General features: G+C 41.7%; 1 protein-coding gene across 1 annotated transcript in view; it reads right to left on the bottom strand.

Moving 5' to 3' along the window:
* Positions 1-20,298, bottom strand: part of COL19A1 (collagen type XIX alpha 1 chain) — a 284,762-nt gene that overhangs the window by 21,542 nt on the left and 242,922 nt on the right. The window contains exons 38-47 of the mRNA XM_081141246.1: positions 20,014-20,058; positions 17,989-18,039; positions 17,866-17,910; positions 17,392-17,418; positions 13,883-13,936; positions 10,244-10,288; positions 7,270-7,314; positions 6,748-6,810; positions 2,340-2,375; positions 2,163-2,207 (exon numbers count right to left, since the gene is read on the bottom strand). Of these exons, the coding sequence (XP_080997372.1) occupies positions 2,163-2,207; positions 2,340-2,375; positions 6,748-6,810; positions 7,270-7,314; positions 10,244-10,288; positions 13,883-13,936; positions 17,392-17,418; positions 17,866-17,910; positions 17,989-18,039; positions 20,014-20,058 (456 nt within the window). The remainder of the gene's footprint in view (positions 1-2,162; positions 2,208-2,339; positions 2,376-6,747; positions 6,811-7,269; positions 7,315-10,243; positions 10,289-13,882; positions 13,937-17,391; positions 17,419-17,865; positions 17,911-17,988; positions 18,040-20,013; positions 20,059-20,298) is intronic.

Genomic DNA, 20,298 nt, shown 5'->3' with positions numbered 1-20,298 from the left:
AGTAAAGAATGATCTCTTCTGCAACTGCAACAGCTGTGGTTAAGAGCAAAGGGTCTGGATTGATACTGGCACTTACTTGCTGTGAGACCTTGGGTAAGTGAACTACATTCACTGTGCCCAAGCTTCCTCTCCTGGAAAGTGAGGATAACAATAGCATCCACCAAGCAGGGTGATGCTGAGAAACAAATGAGTTAACTCAAGCGAAGTGCTTCAAACAACGCCTGGCATGTTGAAAGCACTCAGTAAAAAGGTAGTGACAATGTCAGTTGTACTCAGTCTCCAGTCTAAAATAATGACAATTTTGAATGTCAATAGCAGCTGTCACTTCAGGCCTGGGTCTCCTTTGCAATAACAAAGGAAGATCACTAAGTGGATTTCATCACTGAGATTTTTCACTCAGAAAAACTTCAGGACATTCAAAATACCTCCTGAATCATGTACTTTTCTTTTTTCCTGCTTGCTCTTGTACATTTGGTCTATTAGATTCTGTGGGTTGGTTTCTGTACATATGTTTCGTGTGTGTGTGTGTGTTAGAGAGAGAGAGAGAGAATGAGAGAGGTAAACAGATAGATCATGGCAGGTGTTTCATTTATAGATATTTCAAATACTCAGCTCCACTTCTCTATGAGGTGATGATCACACCAAATACAATGGAATGGTGCATGGGGGCTGCTCTGTATTTCACTGTATTATTCTTTTACTTGTGGCTTCTCTGCTAAAGTCCAGACTCTATTTCTCTTGATTAAAAAATAATGAAGACAAATGAACAATTACAGAGATCTATTTGATCATGGAATAAAGAAGTGCAGAAGGAAGCCATGTAGAAAGAAGAAAAATAGATGGAGCTAACTTCAGTGTTAGTGTCCTAGTTATAAAAATATATCTGCACACAAGTATATCAATGTGGATCACAGTTGGAGAAAGAGCTGAGATTATTAATATAGAAAAGAAATACTAGCATACTTTGATTAATACCCTGATCATGTGCAAAATAAACACAATCTTTAACAATTAAAATTATTTTATAATTTAGGGACAAAGATGTTCATTCATTATAGTGATGCTTATAATATGAAAACTGGGAAAAAGCTAAATACCCCCCAAAGGGGGACTGGGTAAGTGAAATAAGATATAGCCCAACAGTGGAACAACATGTAGCCACTAACTGGTAGCTGCAGGTATATTTACTGAGATGGAAAGGTAGTCATTACATATTATTAGGCAAAAAAAGACATTTACCAAAAAATTATGACTCCACTTTTGAAAAACGTATATATTCATTTGTATTGATTCATTAAGTATATGTGTATGTTAAGTAAAAGCTAGTAAACTATACACCGGTTCACAAACACACGCACGCGTGCACACACACATACACTAGCAGCTCTGACTAGAATCCCACTAACAACGCTTGAGGAACCTGTTGCAGGGAATGACTCCAGTTCTCCCAGGAAATGTTCAGGCTCATTAAGAAACATAGTGGGAGGTTGGAATAATGATATTAACAACCAGAACGCTTAAAATAAAAGCATACCACATAGATGGCACACCTAGTAACTACAGAAGTTCAGTGGCCCTTTCCATTTCTCTCCCCCTCACACCACCCCCTTACTCAATTTAGTATCCCACTAGGTCAGGGGACCTCAACTAGGGCAACTTTTTCCCCCAGGAGGCATTTAGTGATGTCTGGAGACCTTTTTGGTTGTCACAATTGGAGAGAGGGTGTGCTACCTCATCTAGTAGACAGAGGCTAGGGGTTCTGCTGAATATCCTACAGTGCACAGGATGGCACCCACAACAGAGAATTACTGCCCCAAATGCCAACAGGCTGAGGCTGAGAAACCCTGCTCCCGTAGAAAGAACACGGGTGATGGTCATGGTAGGGATAAGTGTCTGAGACAGGAGGGCGATAAAGCTTTCCACCCGAGTAGCCAGCTAGACCTAGCTGTGTAGAAAAGCCAGCCGTGGGGTGTACCTGCCCAGGGCCTGCTTCTGGGCCCTTGGAACGTCCTGTGCTGCGTCTAGCAGGCATCTAGGATCACATACGCGCCACCCTTTTCACGCTGGGAGATTTGCAGGGCGTCTACATACATCGTTGTGAACTCAAAGGATGGGACAGTTGTAGCAAACGGGCTTAACAATCAAAATAGGGATATACATACACGTTCTCCTTTGGGGCCTCTGTCTCCAGGCTTACCCACGATACCCTGGAAAACACGTCAACACGAAAAGTCACTGCTTGCCAAGACTGTCCCTCAGCCTGCTCCCTGAGGGACTCTGCTGGCAGCTATTCTGCGACTGCGCATCAGAACATTTATTTTAAATGGTGTTTTCCATACCTGAGCACCAGGTAATCCATCTTTTCCATTTATTCCCTGTAAAGACAAAACATGATTCATATTTCCAACCCCGCACCGACAGGCATGGTTAAACACAACAGAAGGACAGCGTCCCAAGGCCTCAGTCTCAGGCCCACGGAGATCTGGCGGCGCGGTGGTGAAATGGGAAGCAAAATCGGTAGGATCGGACGGCCCCGGGTCTAAATTCTCACTCTGCCACCTAAAAGTGCCGTTTACTCAGGCAGTTTACTTAACCTAATAGCATCGGCGTCTTCACTTGTAAAATGGGGACAAAATAATGGCCTTAAAACTAAGGATTTGGTGAAATAACAGAAAACGCCTCGCTCATTGTGAACAGGCAACGGGGCGATTTTCCTGACTTACTCTCGTAGGTACATTCTGAGAAATAAGAAGGTGCCCCAAAGGGCTGGGTGTCTGGTGTCTGGCATTTATTGCTACCTCCTAACAATTTTTTCCATCACGAAGAGTCAATCTCAGTAAATGGTCTCGGTTGCTGCTAGGGAAATTTCATAACGTGGCCAGAGCATGATCTTAATAGGAAATAAACTGTCAGCCCGAGAATGATTGTTATTTTTCAGCTGGAAAATATGAAGGGAAAGTAAGGAATCTATAATCACTATTTCTGAGAGTGTTAAATAGTGGCTTTTTATTACTAAAGTGGAAGTTTCCTGAACTTTATAAGGCAGTTCTGGAGGTGGTAATAAAGCTCGGAGATTTATAAGACGGGGAGAGCTATTGGCTGGGAGATGTGAGAAGGAAAAGCGCTTGGGGGTCAAATGAAATACCTAGAGTCCAAGAGCAGATGTGTTTTTGAGATTTGATTTGAAGAGGGAGATCAAGGGGAGGAAAGTGATTTCCCAGCCAGCAGGCGATTGCATGGACATGCTCCTTTGAAAAGTCGAGGAGACTTTTATTGTGCGCCAGGGAATGGATTCTATGAGGAACTGCAGACAGCCGCATGTTTTCACTGCTGTAAATTACACTAAAATCTGTCACAGCTGAGAGCCCAACCAAAGTCCCCTGGCCGCTCTGAAAGATCCTGGGAAACGTCTAGAGCACTTTCCCTAGGAACATGTTACCTGAAGTGTATGGTTCACAGAATTTATGACATTCAGAAACACAAGCAACAAAGATGAAGCTGATTAAGGAGAGGATGTGAAAGAAACAACTGTGTCACTTGAATAAAAGGAGATAGATCTAGTGTAAAAATGTAATTCATGTCTTTGGTAACAATATAAGAAAGGAAACAACCCCTATAGTCTTTTTTCTTTTGACTCTAATAATTCATCAAAGACTGTCCTGTGTGTTCTCTTTTGCACCTGAAGGTGTTACTAACTCGCTTTCCATAGGGGGTCCTGCTTCCGGAGATGTTTACAATAACCTATGTGGACTGCACCTGCTGTTCTCTGCCCTCATCCCACTTGTCTGGAAGAACCCATTTCTGGGTAGAACCAACTTTCTGTCTACTGCACATCTGCATCTGAGCAGCAACCCGCGGCTGAAGAAGACCACACATCCCTGCTCACTTGTCCCAGTCTAGACGCAGGGTGGAGATGGAAGCAGCCCCTCTGCGTCACCGGGTCACCCTCCTGGACTTCCCGATTTGACTCCCTTCCCCTCTCTTCAAAGGTTCGCGTTCATACATTTCCCTCTCTCTTCACAAGTCCAGCCTCATCACCCCACTCCTCATGTTCAACTGATGACCCCGATTCTTCTTCCACTGAGGAAATAAACAGAGAGAACTGCTTCCCCCTCCCTCCACCAGATCCACCAGCTACATGCATTTGTATTTCGACTTCTGCCTCCTGTTAAAGAGGAACGAACTGCCCCATTCCTTGTCAAGACCAATTTCCATTTGTGAGTGGAATACCAGTCTTCTCCCCCTACCCAGAGTTGCTGCGCTCTCTTACATCACCAGAATTTTCCCTTGCAACTGGATCATTCTTATCTAGAAGCTAACATGCTGGAATCTCCCCCACCACGACCTCCACATTGCAAAATCCAGTGGAAAATTATCAGCTCTCATGTCACTGATCTGAGTGTTTACCATTCCTTTCTTTTAGTTTTAAAATAATTTATTGATTTGAAAGAGAGAGAAGAAAGGAGAGAGAGAAACATCGACTTGTTCCACTGATTCGTGCATTCATTGGTTGATTCTTGCATGTGCCCTGACCGGGGATCAAACCCTCAACCTTGGTGTATCAGGACGATGTCCTAACTGACTGAGCCACTTGGCCAGGACTACCTCACCTTTCTTTTAGAACATTTAGTCCCCTTGACAGGCAGGCCTCATTCACCTGGGTCTCTTCATCTCTCATTGGCTGCACTTTCTCCGTCTGCGAGGTGCTTTTCCCAGCAGCTGAGGCCCTCTCTTCCCTTCCTGGTCGCAGTGACCCCGCTTCATCCAGGCCCAGGTCAAAATACCCAGACCAGGCTCTCTAGTCCCGGACCTTCCATTAATTCCAGATACTTATATCCATGGATTACTTGACATTTCCCCTTGGCTATCTACTAGCACTTCCAGATGAACGTGTCTAAAACAGACAAGTCTTGGTTTTCTCTCCCCCAAACCACCCATCTCCAGTCTTCCCCATGTCACCAAACACACCACTCTGACGGGCAGACAGCTTTCACCCATCTCCCTCACACGCCACGGCTGGTCCATCAGCAAGTCTCGTTGGCTGTCCCTTCAGCCCCAACTCCTCGTCTTCCTCATGACTCCCCTGTTCTCGTGGGGACCACGGCAGCTCCTCCTCACTGTCCTGTCTGCTTTCACCCTACCGTCTGCTCTCCATACGCTAGTTAGAGTGATTCTTTCCTTTCCCTTTACCAACACTCCACTGAGTTTCTGTCAGGCTATGAGTGAAATCCAAGCTCTGTTCAGGACTGAGAAGTTCCCTGTGGCCTGGCCACTGCCCACCGCTCCCTCAGAATCTTTCCCACTTTTCTTTAGCTTCGCTCATTCTGACCTTCATGCTTTTTGCTGTTCTTTAAACACACCGTGCTCTACTAGCCGTTTCTTTTTCTTGGAACAATGTCCTCTCCTCCCCCAACCTCCCTATGGCTTGATTTCTCTCTTTGTGCAAGTTTTGCTCAAATGGCATGCCTTCTTTGACCACCCTATGAAATGCTACTCTAGTACTTCGCCCTGTTTAGATTTCTTCTGCCTGAAATTGCATGTTTAATAGTTCATTGTCTGTGTCCTGATCCTAGAATGTAAGCCCCATGAGTTGCTAGCTCCCCGAACAGTGGCTAGCACGTAGTAGGTGCTCAAGAAATACTTATTGAATCAACAAATTGCTTTTTGCTTATTGCACTGGGAACCCAATGGTAAGCATTCATGAGATGGCATTCAGGGGTTGGAAATGGGAAGCTTGTAAGAGAAAGTGAAGGGGGAGGCAGGGAATGACACTAATGTTTATCAAGCACCTCGCATGGGCAGACACTGGAAATGCTAACCCTAAGTGATGTTACTTACGTGACTCACAATACCCTTTGAGTCATAATTCAAACCCAGACCTTCCTAACGCTAGATTGCAGAGGCTTCCCATTTCTTCATGTCCCCTTCTCTGGGGAAGTGGTAGTCAGGGAACATACCGGCCCTGAAGGTTTCACAAAGATACTGAATTGGCCTCATGAACTCTGTGCTGCTTGTTTATGTTCGGCACTCTCTTCTCCTAATAGCACCCCCTTTCCGCACACACCACAGCAAATAAACTAGCAAAGGAAGCAGTGACCTTCTATAAAGAAAAAAACCTGAGACTGGGGTATGTCTTTTTCATCTTTATATCCCCTCCCTCAGGGCCCAGCACATCCTTAGCAAACAGCAGGGACTAGATGAATATATGTTGAATTGAATTAGTAGGAATGATTGTTACAATGTCACAGCAGTACTATATATCAGTAGCCAGGAGCTCTTCAGGACACAGGGGGATGATATATTTGGCAGCAGTGATTTACAAAAGTGTAAGAACAAGGCCCATAGACAAAGGAGGGAACCTGAGAAAACAGCTTTTACTTTAGTCTTTAGCTTGACACACAGGTATTATATCTGTGAATCTTCAGTTTCTTTATATTTTAGGATGTGATGGGCCATTTTATATTTTAACTCCAATGAGAACATTAGGCTTAAGAAATAATGAGTCTAATTTCCTGACACTTAAAATGAAAAGAATCTCAGCTTTCTCTCCCTGTGTAAGATATAAAGATACCTCACAGAGAGCCAGGACACTCGGGAGAACCACACCCCAAAATCCATTTGCAGAACCTGCACTTACTTCCTCAGAAACTACATATTTAATTCTGACATTTTCTGAGGAGATAGGTGAAGAGGCAATGCTGAAAACATTTCTCAAACTGGCAAATTTTAAACTGCAGAAGTTCTTACTGGCTTTCCCAAGGGTCCTTCCGGTCCAGGGAAACCGATGTCTCCAACAGGTCCTCTCTCACCCTGCAGACAAGTTCACGAGCATTAATAGCCAAGAAAAGCTTTAAAACTGCATGCAAATATGCATCTAAATTCTTTGGTTAATCTCTTCCCATCCACCCACCCACCCCCGCCTTCCCTCTGAGATCCCTCAGTCTGTTCCATGCTTCTATGTCTCTGAATCTATTTTGTTCATCAGTTTATTTTGTTCATTAGATTCCACATATGAGTGAGATCATGTGATATTTGTTTTTCTCTGACTGGCTTATTTTTCTTAGCATAATACTCTCCAGGTCCCTCATCCATGGACACAGACAATAGCGTGGTGAAGGCCTGGGAAGGGGAGGAGGGTCCAGGGTAGGAGGGGTTATTGGGGAAAAAATGGGACATCTGTAATACTTTCAATAATAAAGAAATTACAAACAACAACAACAACAAACTGCACGGAGCACACACAAGTACAGCTGTTGGTAACTAACTCACCGGTTCCCCTGGAGCTCCTGGAGGCCCCGGGGCTCCAGGTTTCCCCTGGGAATTCAAACCAAGGAGACATGTTAGGAGTCAAATTACTGAATGATGCCACATGCTTAAGCCCCCACCCCACCCGTGAGTTTAATGCGCTGCCAGGGCTGAGGCTCTCTACACTTAAATGGCACTCCTAGTGGGACAGAGTCCCGGGGACCCAGCCTCAACCCTGCAGGCGCTTAGGTAAGGACCAGGTCCGGTTCTCTGAAAGTGCATGTGTGTGTATGTCGGGCAGGTAGGAGGGAAGGATAAGAGTCTTAAAAATATTAAACAAATGCATCCTCTTTTCTGGAAATCCCTCTAGTGCCTATTGATCTGGTAGTTCTTTACTTTAGGGGGTGGGAGGGCACAGGGGGTCAAGGAACCCTCTGATCTTCACAAGAGCGTTTCTAAGTTTATAGTAGGATAGCCCCACAAAGAGCATGCCTGATTCGAAAAGCCGTGTTTTGTTGAAAGGGAGAGGACAGGATTGATTTGTTCTGATACACATCAATAGATATGGCCTGGAGCACCGGCAACAGAAAAACCCTGGGGTGGAGAGACCACAGGGTGAGGAAGATGGTCCTGCAGGGTCTGGGGGTGGGAAAGTGCAAAGGTGTCCAGGCTCGGCATGAAGATGATGTCTTCTGTCCCTTGGACCTAATGTGAGGGAATCTGAAAAGGGAGGGCTTTTCCCCTATTTGCTGTTTAGAATTTTGGGAGGAGACCCTCTCCCAGGTGAAGAAATGGCTGAGCAGCGAAGCTCGGCAGACACCAGGCCTGGGAGAGCAGCCCTGGCCTCCCTTAGCCGGTGGGCAAACAGGAGCTCCTGAGGTTGGGGCTGAGAAGGCCAACCTCCGAAAGGGTCTGGGTGTGGGACAGAGTGCTTGAGCCTTGACATCTGAGGCAAACAGATCAGGGACATTGAGAGTAGGCAGCAGCAATCCCAAAGATCTCAGAGAGCAGAGGCGTGGGGGTGCAGGGGTGCGTGCTGACCAGAGGCCCTACCCACTGCCGGCTCTGACAGATGCTTCCTTCTGTGTCCCACATGCCAGCCTTGCAGGAGCGGGGAGAAAGAAGGCCTGCAGAAACCCCTGGCCTGGCCCGAGTGTACTAGGAAGGGAGAGCCTGGTTTGTTCTGGGAAGTGCAGGATTTGGTTCCCTCGGTACTCAGCAGGCTGACCATGATGGGTCTGACCAGGTAGGTTTCAACCAGAAGAATCACTTTAAAAATTGTTTTCTTACTGTGGTTAAGGTCTACATAACATAAAATCTACCATTTTGAACATTTTCAAGTGTAAAATCCAGGGGTATTAAGGATATTCACACTGTTGTGCAACTATCACCACTATTTCCAGAATCTTTTAACTATTTTATTTTCTAAGCCATCATCAGGCCCAGTTATAAAAAACTGCTGTGTGTTTAATTACACCGCTGTATATTTTCAGGGAGCAAAATTTTTACCCCTTCTCGATTTTTGTAATTGTCAGTTTATCTTAACTATGAGATAAGAAAACTGTATTTTACCCCTTATTTCAATCATTCTGCAGCCTTCAAAAATCTCTTTAGAATTCTTCATTTGGATTGAGTCTGTGGTATCTTTTAAATACCTTCAAAGGTTGCCAATGTTTCTTCTCTGAAGAAGGATTTAATTTAGCGTAAGAGTCAAAAGTGACCTGTAGCACACCTGGGAGACTACAGCGGGGCATTAAGCTTCGTTGTGCCCGTGGAAACAAAGACGGGGTGTGAATGAACAGTGGAGGTGCAGGCTGTAAGGGGGCTTTGGGGGCAATTCCGGAAACTGAGCTCCAAATCCATTGCTAGGAATGGTAGTGAGGGGGCAGGGGGAGGAATGAGATAAAGTGTGAGCCAACTTTCAAAAAGAGCACTTTCTTGTATAAAAAATTCCGTAGTGCTTGCTAAAGAAAATATTTCCGTGCTACTTTTCAATCATACTAATATTTTAACTTGAGCTAGAACAGCTCAATAGACGTCATCCTTTGTAAAGGATGACTTTCTGTGGACTGTGGACGGGCTTTAATAGTTGTTATTAGATTTAGCAACTAAATAGAGTGAAGTAATATGGCTACTGGCCTTTTAAGTGGTGGGATGGTGGTGGAGAGGAAAGTGCCTGGAGGCAGGGGCTCTGGGTGGTGCAGGGTGGTGCAGGGTGGTGCTGGTAGGGCCTCTTTATCTTTCTCATGTTCAAGCACATGGTTTCCATTGACTTTCCTATCCTGCACCTACACGGCAGGGCGCCGAGCAGGGGGATAAATGGGCTGTTATTCATAAAGCATGACCACAAAATTTTAATTAGAGCATCATGAATGAAGACCAGAATGATCCCGAGGGCTCAGAGAAATGATTTCAACCTTTCCTGGAGCACTTTCTATTCACTTGAAAAGACCTTGATGAGATTAAAACATTTGACATCAGAGAGCAACAAAAATGATTGATATGATTGAAGGGCTAGTTTATGAGGAAACATTAGCAGCAATAAAGCTCAGCTAATAACACTGGGCTGAGGAAAATCTCAGGCAGATTGCCGTTTAATGCAAAGAACTTGAACTGCATGCCTGAGGATGAGCGCTGTGCCTTCAGAGCACCAAGAAACCCTGACATATGTCAAAGGCACAGAAACAAAACAAACTTCTCAAAGCTGTGCTTGTATATTAATGTATCCTCACAGGTAAGTGGGCTCCTTCCACCCCACTTAGTGAGTTGGGAAGAAAAAAAATAAGAAAAAAATAAGAGGTGAAAACGAAGAAAGGAACATTCTTGAGGTGGGAGAAGGGCAGGTGGTTTTATTTTTTAAACTGCAGGTCTCAGGAACTTGGTGTCATAGGAGTTAGTTACCACATGCTCCCTACTTCTTCTCAATCCCCAGCTGTAGGTTTACTGTGGAGACAGAACTGTTCACCTCAGAAAATAACGTGAGATAATTTGGACTCACCAGCATGCCAGCTATTCCTGGGGGACCTGCTGGGCCTCGATCTCCCTGTTGGGGTTTAAAAAAAATTGGTACTTATAATGATATCTATAAAATCTTTACCTATAAAATTAGAACTCAAATAATTATCTAAATTTGGTAAATTTTTTCTTTGGAATTGATAAATATTATCAATATCAGCTGGTGTAAAGCGAGAGGGTAGATGGGAAAATAACAAAACGAGTAGCCAGCTGAACCTGTTAGCTTTCTTTTTTTTCTCTCCATAAAACTAAAGCAAATAATCTTAATGAAAAGAAACATTCATCTTATCATTTACATGACCTGTTTTTAATAGGACTCTATAGATACTTACAGCTAAAAATTAGTCAATATTTTTATTCCACGTATTCGAAAGTAATTCATTACCAGTACTTAAAAGAGTAAGCATATTGAATTCTACTTAAAAGCTTTTCCTACACTTGTCTCGTTGGATGTAGGGTTAGAGTAAAACATTTAGAACAGGGATTATGTAGTTCTCATTAGGTCCATCAGAAGATCCCTTGAATTGCTCTGAACAGTAGAGTGACTCAATATTTTTTCCAAAGGCAATGTGGTGTTTTAGATAAAGCTGACAATGCTAAAAATAGTAATGATTATAGATGGGACAATAAAATGGCAATTTTTACTGAGCAGAACCTACATTAAAAAACTTCATTACTTCCTCTAGGGACATAAAAGTAGACTTGATTAAATGGAGAGAGATGTTTTGTTCTTGGAGGGCAAAACAATGTTGTAAAGGTGTCATTGCTACCTAAACTAATTTATAAATTTAATCCAATTCTTATGAAACTGCAACTTGATCAAATAATAGTATAGTTTACTCGGGATAATAAATAAATGAGAGGGTAAAAGATAAAAACTAAATAAAGAATAAGATTAACAATACCAATATTTAAACATATAATAAAGGAATGTCGGCATAAGATTAAGCAGTATATCAGTGCAAAGTAACAGAAACCTCAGAAATAGACCAACATTTATAACAGGATTTTAGTATAGAAAGGGATGTATTATTCAACAAATAATGCTAATAATTGAATAGTTTCTTTGAAAAAAGTTTGATTCCTTTCTTTATACTCCATATAAATTTCATGTAGATTATGTAAGAACATAAAATAATACGAAGTATAAAATAACTAGAAGAAAATATAAGTGATTGTGGTTGCTCATAAGAATAAAAGTCATTTAGGGCACAAAAGCAAAACAGGAAATCATAAAGGAATACAGTTTTATATTTGACTACATAAGAGTTTAAGTTACATATACAATAAGAGTAAACGTAAAAATGAAAGGCAAAGATGAACTAGATAAAAACTCCAACATATAAGGTAGAAGTAATGTCTTTATAAAGCATAGCTAGAGTCAAATAGAAAAAGGATTAATAGAAACCTGGGCAAACAATGAAAACAGGTAATTCTTGTTAGTTTCACTCTGTTCTTTTTAAATTAGGGGATTTTTACCCTTGTCATGAACATACAGGAACTTTTCATTCAATGGAAATATTTGCATATTTGATAAAGATGAACGTTAAAAGAACTCTCTGATTTCTTTGAAATACTCTCCTCTAGTGATCTGGCTTCTTTCTTATTTCCAAAGTTATACCTTGTCAATAGCAATAACTGCATCCCCTCCATAATCTCAATTTCACGCATTCCAACCTTGGACCACCATCTCCTATCTTTACAATCTGCTCCCTTGAGTACCTGAACCGCCGCAACATTTGATGCCACCAAGGCCTCTAATCCATTGATGATACAAATTTTTCATTACCATCACTCCCTGGGTGGCCTCTCTCCTTTATCTAGTTTAAATTCATGGTCACTTGTTATAATCACTCCCTTGTGGATACTGGTAACTCTTTTGACCCATTGCTGCCTCCAGTACTCATTTGTCAAAACTGGAACCTTGTTTAAATACAACTCCCTTCCTATTCTGCACCTTTAACTGGAAGCCTGTACATGGCTGAAAAAGCACACATGATTTTGCTGACCAGTCAGTCTCACTTCAGTTCACGATCGTGAATCTTAAGGGGGCCTCTAGGATTGCCCCGCCATCACACTCTGTGGTCCCTGGGCTCTCACTCTCTCCTAGATCTTCTGCTTAAACCTCCAACCTTTTCTCCCTACCTCACTCTCAGATGATGATGACCTTGCTTCCTCCATCTCAGAAAATTTAAACAATCAGAAAAGAAGGTCTATAGACTCCAACAGATTCACCTTCCCACATATCAGCAGCTATACCCCCATGCTTCTGTTTTCCCACCTGTTACCACAGAGGAACTATCCAGGCTCCTCTCTGAAGCCAAACCCTCCATCTATGCACTAGGTCCCCACCCCTCTTAGACAGTTAAGGAAGATGTTCTAGCAGTTCTTCCCTTTCCTCCTGTATCCCCACCCCCCTCTACCTTCTACTGGATTATCCCTTTATCATACAAAACATTCTGGTATTTCTAGTGTCTTACAATACATTTTATAAAATCTTGCCCTACTTCCTTCAGCAGCCACTGGCCCATTTCTTTGCTGCAAAACTCCTGGAGCATTGTTTATACTGTATTTGCTGTCCCTAATTCTTTTTTTCCCCTCATTCTCTCTTAAACCCATTTAAGTCCAGCAGTTGCTACCAATGGAATGAATCAGTAATAATTACTCTGGTGATACATGGCCTCTATATTGCTAAACACAATGGTCAATATTGACCATCCTACTTGTCCCATCCCCATCACACTTGACCGATTTGCAATATTTGAGAAAGGTGATCACTGCCGTCTCCTGACATCGTCTGCCCTTGGTTTTCAGGACACCAAATTATCTTTCTCCCTCCCTGGTCACTTATCTTAGTCTCCCTCGCTGGTTCCTCGTTTTCTTCCTGATCTCCTCATGTCGGAGGGCTCAGGGCTCAGTCCTCAATCTTCCCTTTTGACAAAGCTTAATCATTCCACACTCCCCTCGCTCCCTCCCCTGGGCTTCTTGAATGGAGCATGGATGCTCATGTCATTTAGACCTGCTCTTCCCTTTTCGACAAATGTATGTATTTAACACGTACAACTTGATGACTTGATATATGTATATACTGTGAAATAATCACCACAATCAAGCTAATCGACATCTCCATCACCTCACATAGCCACCACTTTGTGTGTGTGTGTGTGTGTGTGTGTGTGGTGAGAACACTTAGCAAATTTCAAGTATACGGTACAGTATTGTTACCTATCGTCACCCTGCCACACATCAGATCTCCGGAACTTACTCATCTTGCCTGGGACATTGTTCCTGCAGACTTGAGGAAGACTCGGCTAGCTCCCCCTCACCTCTTTCAAGTCTTTGATCAGCTCGTACCTTTTCAGACCCACCTGTTCAAAAGTCCCCTGGCTGCCCTGCAGCACTCCTAGTCCCTTAACCTGCTGTTTTTCTCCCCATTGGCACTTACCGACAATATTACTTAGCTATTTGTGTTTATTCATTGTCTGTCTCCTCTAGGGATTTCCGTCTGTTCTGTTCCCTCATGTTTTAGGTTCCCTCAAACCTAAACCAGCTCCTGGTACGGCGCACAAGAAACATGTCTGAGTGCTGAATCAGCGGCTGTATTTCTCACCCCAGTACTGACCTTTATACCTGGGAATCCTTCCAGTCCTGGCAAACCCATGGCACCAGGTTCTCCCTGTTAAACATGAACAGAAGAAGCTCAAGAGCAATGATCAAAAGGATTTTAAGCATTGGTTTCAGAGGCAAAAATATTTTTTTTTGCCTAAAAAACTCCCTCAAACATTGATTGGTAATCTAGCAAGGAAATGGCACGCTCTGTCTTCAAGCATTTGTATTCTTGCATCTGGTGTTTGAAAACAGTTTGAGAATAAAATTATTCCCTGGGGAAGTAGGAGTCCATTTTCTGATTGTTTTTATTCTGATTAGGAATCTAATCCCAATGAATCCTATAGTGGTGATAACTCCAGTTACAATAAGAATTAGAAGGAAAGGCTGTGTCTTAAGGAAGTTTGCCAATTTTCGAGGTACCTGGGGCTGCTAGATTACCAGAGAGTGAGACTGAGCCCTTTAAGAGCAGGTGAAGTTGGAGCCCTCAAAGCAGAGTTTGTCACCCTCTGGTCTACTCTGCAGCTGCAGAGGGACATGGATTGTGAGGGGGTGACCCCAAGGGCAGCATCTCCAATGATTTTAAAAGTTACTGATCAAACTGATGGGTCACTGAGAGGAGATGGGTAAGCATTTCCATTAAAAAAAAATTACACATTCTAGTGTGTGGTCTCAAGCTAACTAGAGACTTTAGGTCCTCAAGGAACACATTTAGAAAAGTTAGAGTGAAGGGAGCCGCTCCCTTTGAACAAATAAATATTAGGACTTTTAAATCAAGAGAGATAAAGTGGGTAGCATGTGAACTTGATAATATTTTTTCTTCAATTTTTTTCAATTAAAAATTATTTTTTAGTTACAGTTGACATTGTATATTATTTTATATTAGTTTCAGGAGTACAGCTTAGCGGTTACATAATTATATGATTTACAAAGTGATTTTTCTGATATTTCAAGTACTCACCTGGCACCACACACAGTTATTACAATATTATTGACCATATTCCCTATGCTGAATTTTACATCCCCATGACTATTTTGTAACTACCAATTTGTACTTCTTGATCCCTACACCTTTTTCACTCATCCACCCAACCCTCCTCCCCTCTGGCAACCATCAAAACAGAAACAGACTCATTGATAATTTTTCTGCTTCAGAAACCTTTTAAAATTTCTATTACTATGTAACCTGTCAATCAGAAAAAAAGATATTCAAATTCTTTCTGCAAAAAGCTCTGTAAAAGAGTCCTGTGGTTATTGACAAAGGAGCTCTTTGATTCTCTTTGTTGACATTCCCAACACTCCCTAAGACAGAGGAAGGTGCTCAGCGAATTGATATTTGTTTGAAAATAGCTAATAATTAAATATTTAATTGAAAGCCACTTATAAATTGTACATCAAAGAAATGAAATGGAACCCTCTGAAGATAATTAATTCAATTAAGGGTAATTTTCATCTATAAAGGTTTACAGAGCAGATTAGAAACAGGTGACCTAGTGCCATGGGATTTGTAGGCTTCTCCAAGAGTAAAGCTACCCCTGCCCACCTCAACCTGACTTTTCCATTTTCTACTTTGTAACCTAAAATTCTACCATTCCTACCTTATTCCTATGGCATGAAATATTATTTCTTCATACTGGAAAACTGGTGGGAAATGAAGGAAGTTGCATGGTGGTGCTGACAAAAAGTCCAAAAGAGTACTTTCCAAGTTTTATCTAAGATAAATCTGAAGGTTTACACTGGATTTAATTTCATGATTCCAAATTCTGTTTTTGTGCTTCACTCACTTAATTCACCTCTCTAAAAGCAAGGAATGTCCTCTAATCAGTTTTTATTCTTTATCCTTTGTTGCAGCTAAGAAATTTGAAGCTTAATCTCTTCAAATTCTACTCAAATATGTCTGCATTTTTGTTGCCACCCACTTTCCAACCCAAGTGAATTATAATTTATTCTTTATTATAATGCTTTTTAAAAAAGCTCTTCTCACTTTCATCTGCAGTTATTAATGATAAAACTCGAGTGCTGCAGAAAAGCTAGTGAGAAGTCTAGGTGCTCCTCGGTGACTCAGAGGGGATGCTGTGTGTGTGTGAGGATGAGAAGGGAGGACCAGGAGGGAATTTTTATCAAGATGAAAGAAAATTAAAATCAGAATTAAGGACAGAGTTGGTGAATGCATAACAAAAGTTACAGATAAAGCCCTGGCCGGTGTGGCTCAGTTGGTTGAGGGCCGACCCATATTCGATTCCCGGTCAGAGCACATGCCCAAGCTGCCGCTTGGGCTCCAGGAGGTGCATGTAGGAGGCAGCTGATGAATGTTTCTGTCTCTTTTCCCTTCCTCTCTCTCTAAAAAAATCAATAAAAACACATATTTTTTAAAAGTTACAGATAAAGCAAGGGCTGGATGAGTAGCAAAACCAAGGAAACTTCTGGATGATATATTTGGGGTTTGAAAAATGCTACTAACTGGTCAAAATCATACTTTCAGGGGAAAACAAATTGGCTTTTAATAATAGTGCCCAGTAACAAAAATTCACCTCCTCTGAAAATACGTTTAGATGTGATTATCGTAGCTCTGCAGTTGAATTTGAAGTCAGGGAGTTCTTTTTTCTGAGGATGACTTTGGCTATCCAGAGTCTTTTGTGGTTCCATACAAACCTGAAAAGACTACTCTTTTTTGGTTCTTTTGCTCATTTAAAATTCATTCATCTAGTCTTACCAAACTGTACTGTAAGGGAAGGGCTTTACGTTTTTTCACATGACAGTGGAAAGTGGTTGGAAAGTTTACTTCTTCAGTTTCAAGTACATCTGAGTGCAAGTATATACCCTGAAGTTAAAAGGATATACAAATGAAATATAAAAGATGGAACACACACTTTAAAAGGACATGACAGGAAAAACTGCCCCGGAACGAAGGGAACCTAATTGAATTTGGCGGACCACCCACAGCGGCACTCCCTGGTTGAGAGGATGCTGAGAACAATTATCATTCTTTGGGAGGCTGAGGACATGGTCTCTTTCTGTGCTGAGTGTTAACCTCCTGATACATTCCTCCTAATAAGAGGGTTTATGACAGCACACCAAGCTCCTACAGAATAACTGCCTCACGTTCAAAGCAAATAAACAAGCCTCCTGCTTTTTTTTTTTGCTGGGGAGATGGCAAACATATTAAGGAATTTCTTTCCAGTAAGTATTTCTCTTCCACAATCTACTTAACATGGAATCAATCATTGAAATTGTTCTATTAGAAGAAAGTGTCTCATTTATCAGGAGCTTTATATGTGCCTTCTCCATCACAGGGTGATTTTAAAACACACTGATGAAAGAGACAAATGCCAAGGGCAGTGACATCAGGATGGATGCATCTTATGAATGGAAAGCATATGGCTGGCGTTTCTTCCCTGGCCTGTCTGCTACCTCCAGCAGGTTACTGATGACCATCTAAGGAGACAGGGCATCTTTGCCTGGTGCCCTGCTTTCAAACTTAAAGACCTGTTTTCTAAATGACACAAAACATGGGAATATACATACCACTGGGCCAGGATCACCTTTTGGGCCCTATGAGAAAAAAAGGAAAGCCATTTTTAAAAGAATGACTGAAGCAAAATTACAGAAATGTGAAGCATTTTTGTCTGATTTGCTTTAATACACATAAAAATATTTGCAAGTTTTGTTTTGCTACAGTTTGGATTTGAAAAATAAGATAAAGAAACATAACTTGATGGAACTGCCGTGACAGCCATTGCTTGGAAATTGATTTAGTTCTTAGGCTTTCAATGCAAAAAGTGACACAGCTATGCATAATGCTATTTCTCATTATTTTGGTTGTATACATTTTCTCGGTTTTATTATAATTGGTTTCATTATTTGCTCCAGCATAAAATTCTGGTTCTATTTGTAACATGTTTTTTTTTTTTTTGGTATGAACTTAGGAGTTGTGTTTGTTTTGTTTTGTTTTAATTGTGGTTGCTCAGCTAAAGTATGTTTGGCGATAACTATACTCACAGGGGGGCCGGGGGGCCCTGGATAACTGGGAACAGTCACACCTCCCTTCAAAAAAAAAAGATGACAAGAATTATATTAATCCATAACCGAAAAATTATTTCACACAATTATAAAAGTAAATACCTGGATTTTATATAAACTGCTCATTCCATTTCCTTCGGTGAATGGCACACCCTTAGGAAAGAACCGAGAGACATAGAATTATTCTTTTAAGTTAATAGTTAGCATCTCAATCTTTTATCTTTTTACAAAAAGATATTTTTCCTATTTTATTTTAGAAAGTGAGTTTAATATCATTAGTAAAATAATACAATGTTTCTATTTTTGGCTCTTCAAAAGCAAATACAGAGGAAAAAATGAAAAAGAGCGTGAAGTCCACCTGGAGCACACCGACACATCCAGTGGGGGTGTGATTAATGTTCAGGTTTGACTGATGAGACACTAATGCATTCAGAGGAAAATATTATTGGTGCATTAAAATTCAGTTTCTGAATTGCCAGTTTATGCTAACTGTTTACAGCCTGCTGACCTGCAGGCTGTAACGCAGTACCGCTGATGAAGATGTGAAGAGGGAACAATTTGGCTACCGGGAAGCAATTTTTCCCCACAGTCTCTTCATGCTAAATAGAAAATGAAGGTTAAATGGGATGATGTTACTCACAACCCTATGTGGATGTTTCTACAAAAGCATATTCTTTACAACAAAGGGGAACAAGAACTTCCTGAGCAAATTGGCCTGTAAGTGGAAAGTCCCAGAGTAATGAACCCATTTGAGGTCTTCAAAAATTGAATTTTGGCATTTTCACACAAAAATTTTAGTTAGGATCTTTTATCATGCTTAAAGAAGTTTCCACACTATCAAGAATCTACAGCTCCCTTTTTGTGATTTCCACATTCCACGTGCAAGCAAAGTTGAAGAGGCCATCATTTCCCTGGTTTAGGACAACGGTGGTCAGTGGACATGACTTACATCTTCAAAACAGTAGTGATGGAAGGAAAATGCTCCATTCATTTATTCCTTTATCACTTCACTCATTCGTTTGACAACTGCTGAATGTCTACTACATTTTAGTGTGCTAAGTCCTGGAAAGATGAAGGATAATTTTGTCTGAGATTCCCTCCTCCCCCCAAAAGGGGAAAGTTTCCCCCCAAAAAGACAACATTACTCTTCCTTGAAGAATAAATAGTTTTGGAGAATTTGAGGGGAAGAGGAAGATTTCTTAAGCTCACTGTAAAATATAGGTCCCTTTCACAAGTTCTGGTTATATTTTGCTGTTATGTGAGCGGGGGAGGGAGTGCATTTTAGGATTTGAGTCCTGAATGCTTTCTGCCCTGTTTCCTTGTCAAGGGAGAAGGCAAATAAACAAAATGAAGGCCAGGTTTAGGAAAACAGAGTGGGAATCCCTTCATTTATGTGTGCAAGGCCTGCATCTGCACGGAGACTATGAGCATGTCTTTGAAGTCTTCAGAAAGCCACGGAGGAATTCTGCCCCTTCTCCAGTGAGTCTGGCTTCTTCGAGTGCTCCTGCGGGGCAGGGTGGACAGAAGCTCTGCTGCGATTCGAGTGTGGCCCACATGAGGGCAGACTTGCTACAGAGAGAGGTGCCTCTTCTCTCCGCGGCCTCCCTGACAAGGTGCACATCTGTCTCAATCATGAGCATAAAAACAGCGATGGCTCTTGTACATTTTACTTACTAGGTGCTATATAAATAGAATTTCCTTGCATCTCAGACATCATGGATGGCAATGAACACATATAGTATAATACCAAATATTGCAACTACTCACATTGCTGGGAGGGATCTTTTTTTAAAGCCCATCTATTTTTGTGTGAATGAGGCTCGTTGGGGCTTAATGACTTTCCCAGGGTCCCCCAGGCAGAACGTGGAGCATCTGGCCTCATACCCAGGTCTCCTGAGTCCACAGTAAGGAGGCCTGCAGTATTTAAACCCAAGCGCTTCCCATTGGAGCTGAGCTAAAGGGGAAATATCAGGTCTTCCCAAAGCTACATTGGCTAACATTTATATTTATACATAAAACTCAGCTGACTTTTTATCATTGAGAACATCTAAATGTAGTCTGACCTCTGAGATACAGAAGTCTTAAGTAGACACTGTGAATTTAAGTTTTAAACCTGAAATGACTCACAGGTGGTCCAGGTGGTCCAGGTCTCCCAGGAGGTCCCTCACTGCCCTGCAAGGGACATTCAGACCAAAAATCAATAGTTAGACATTTCCACCCCAGGTTTATGAGCCAGATTGTACTTGCTCTGACAGCCCTATTCTGAAATCAATATGGGCTGTCATTTTGTTTCAGCCTTGCGAAGTCTTACTCAGCTTGGCTCTTCTCTTTCACCTTTGAAAATATATTTCTAGACCACGGGAAAGGTAAATGCCTTTTTCTATACCCCGTAAGATTCAAATTCTTCCTGTG

Source organism: Miniopterus schreibersii (assembly GCF_964146895.1).
Source record: "Miniopterus schreibersii genome assembly, chromosome: 6".
In the NCBI taxonomy this organism is placed as follows: Eukaryota; Metazoa; Chordata; class Mammalia; order Chiroptera; family Miniopteridae; genus Miniopterus; species Miniopterus schreibersii.
This window is presented reverse-complemented; position numbering and strand designations above follow the sequence as displayed.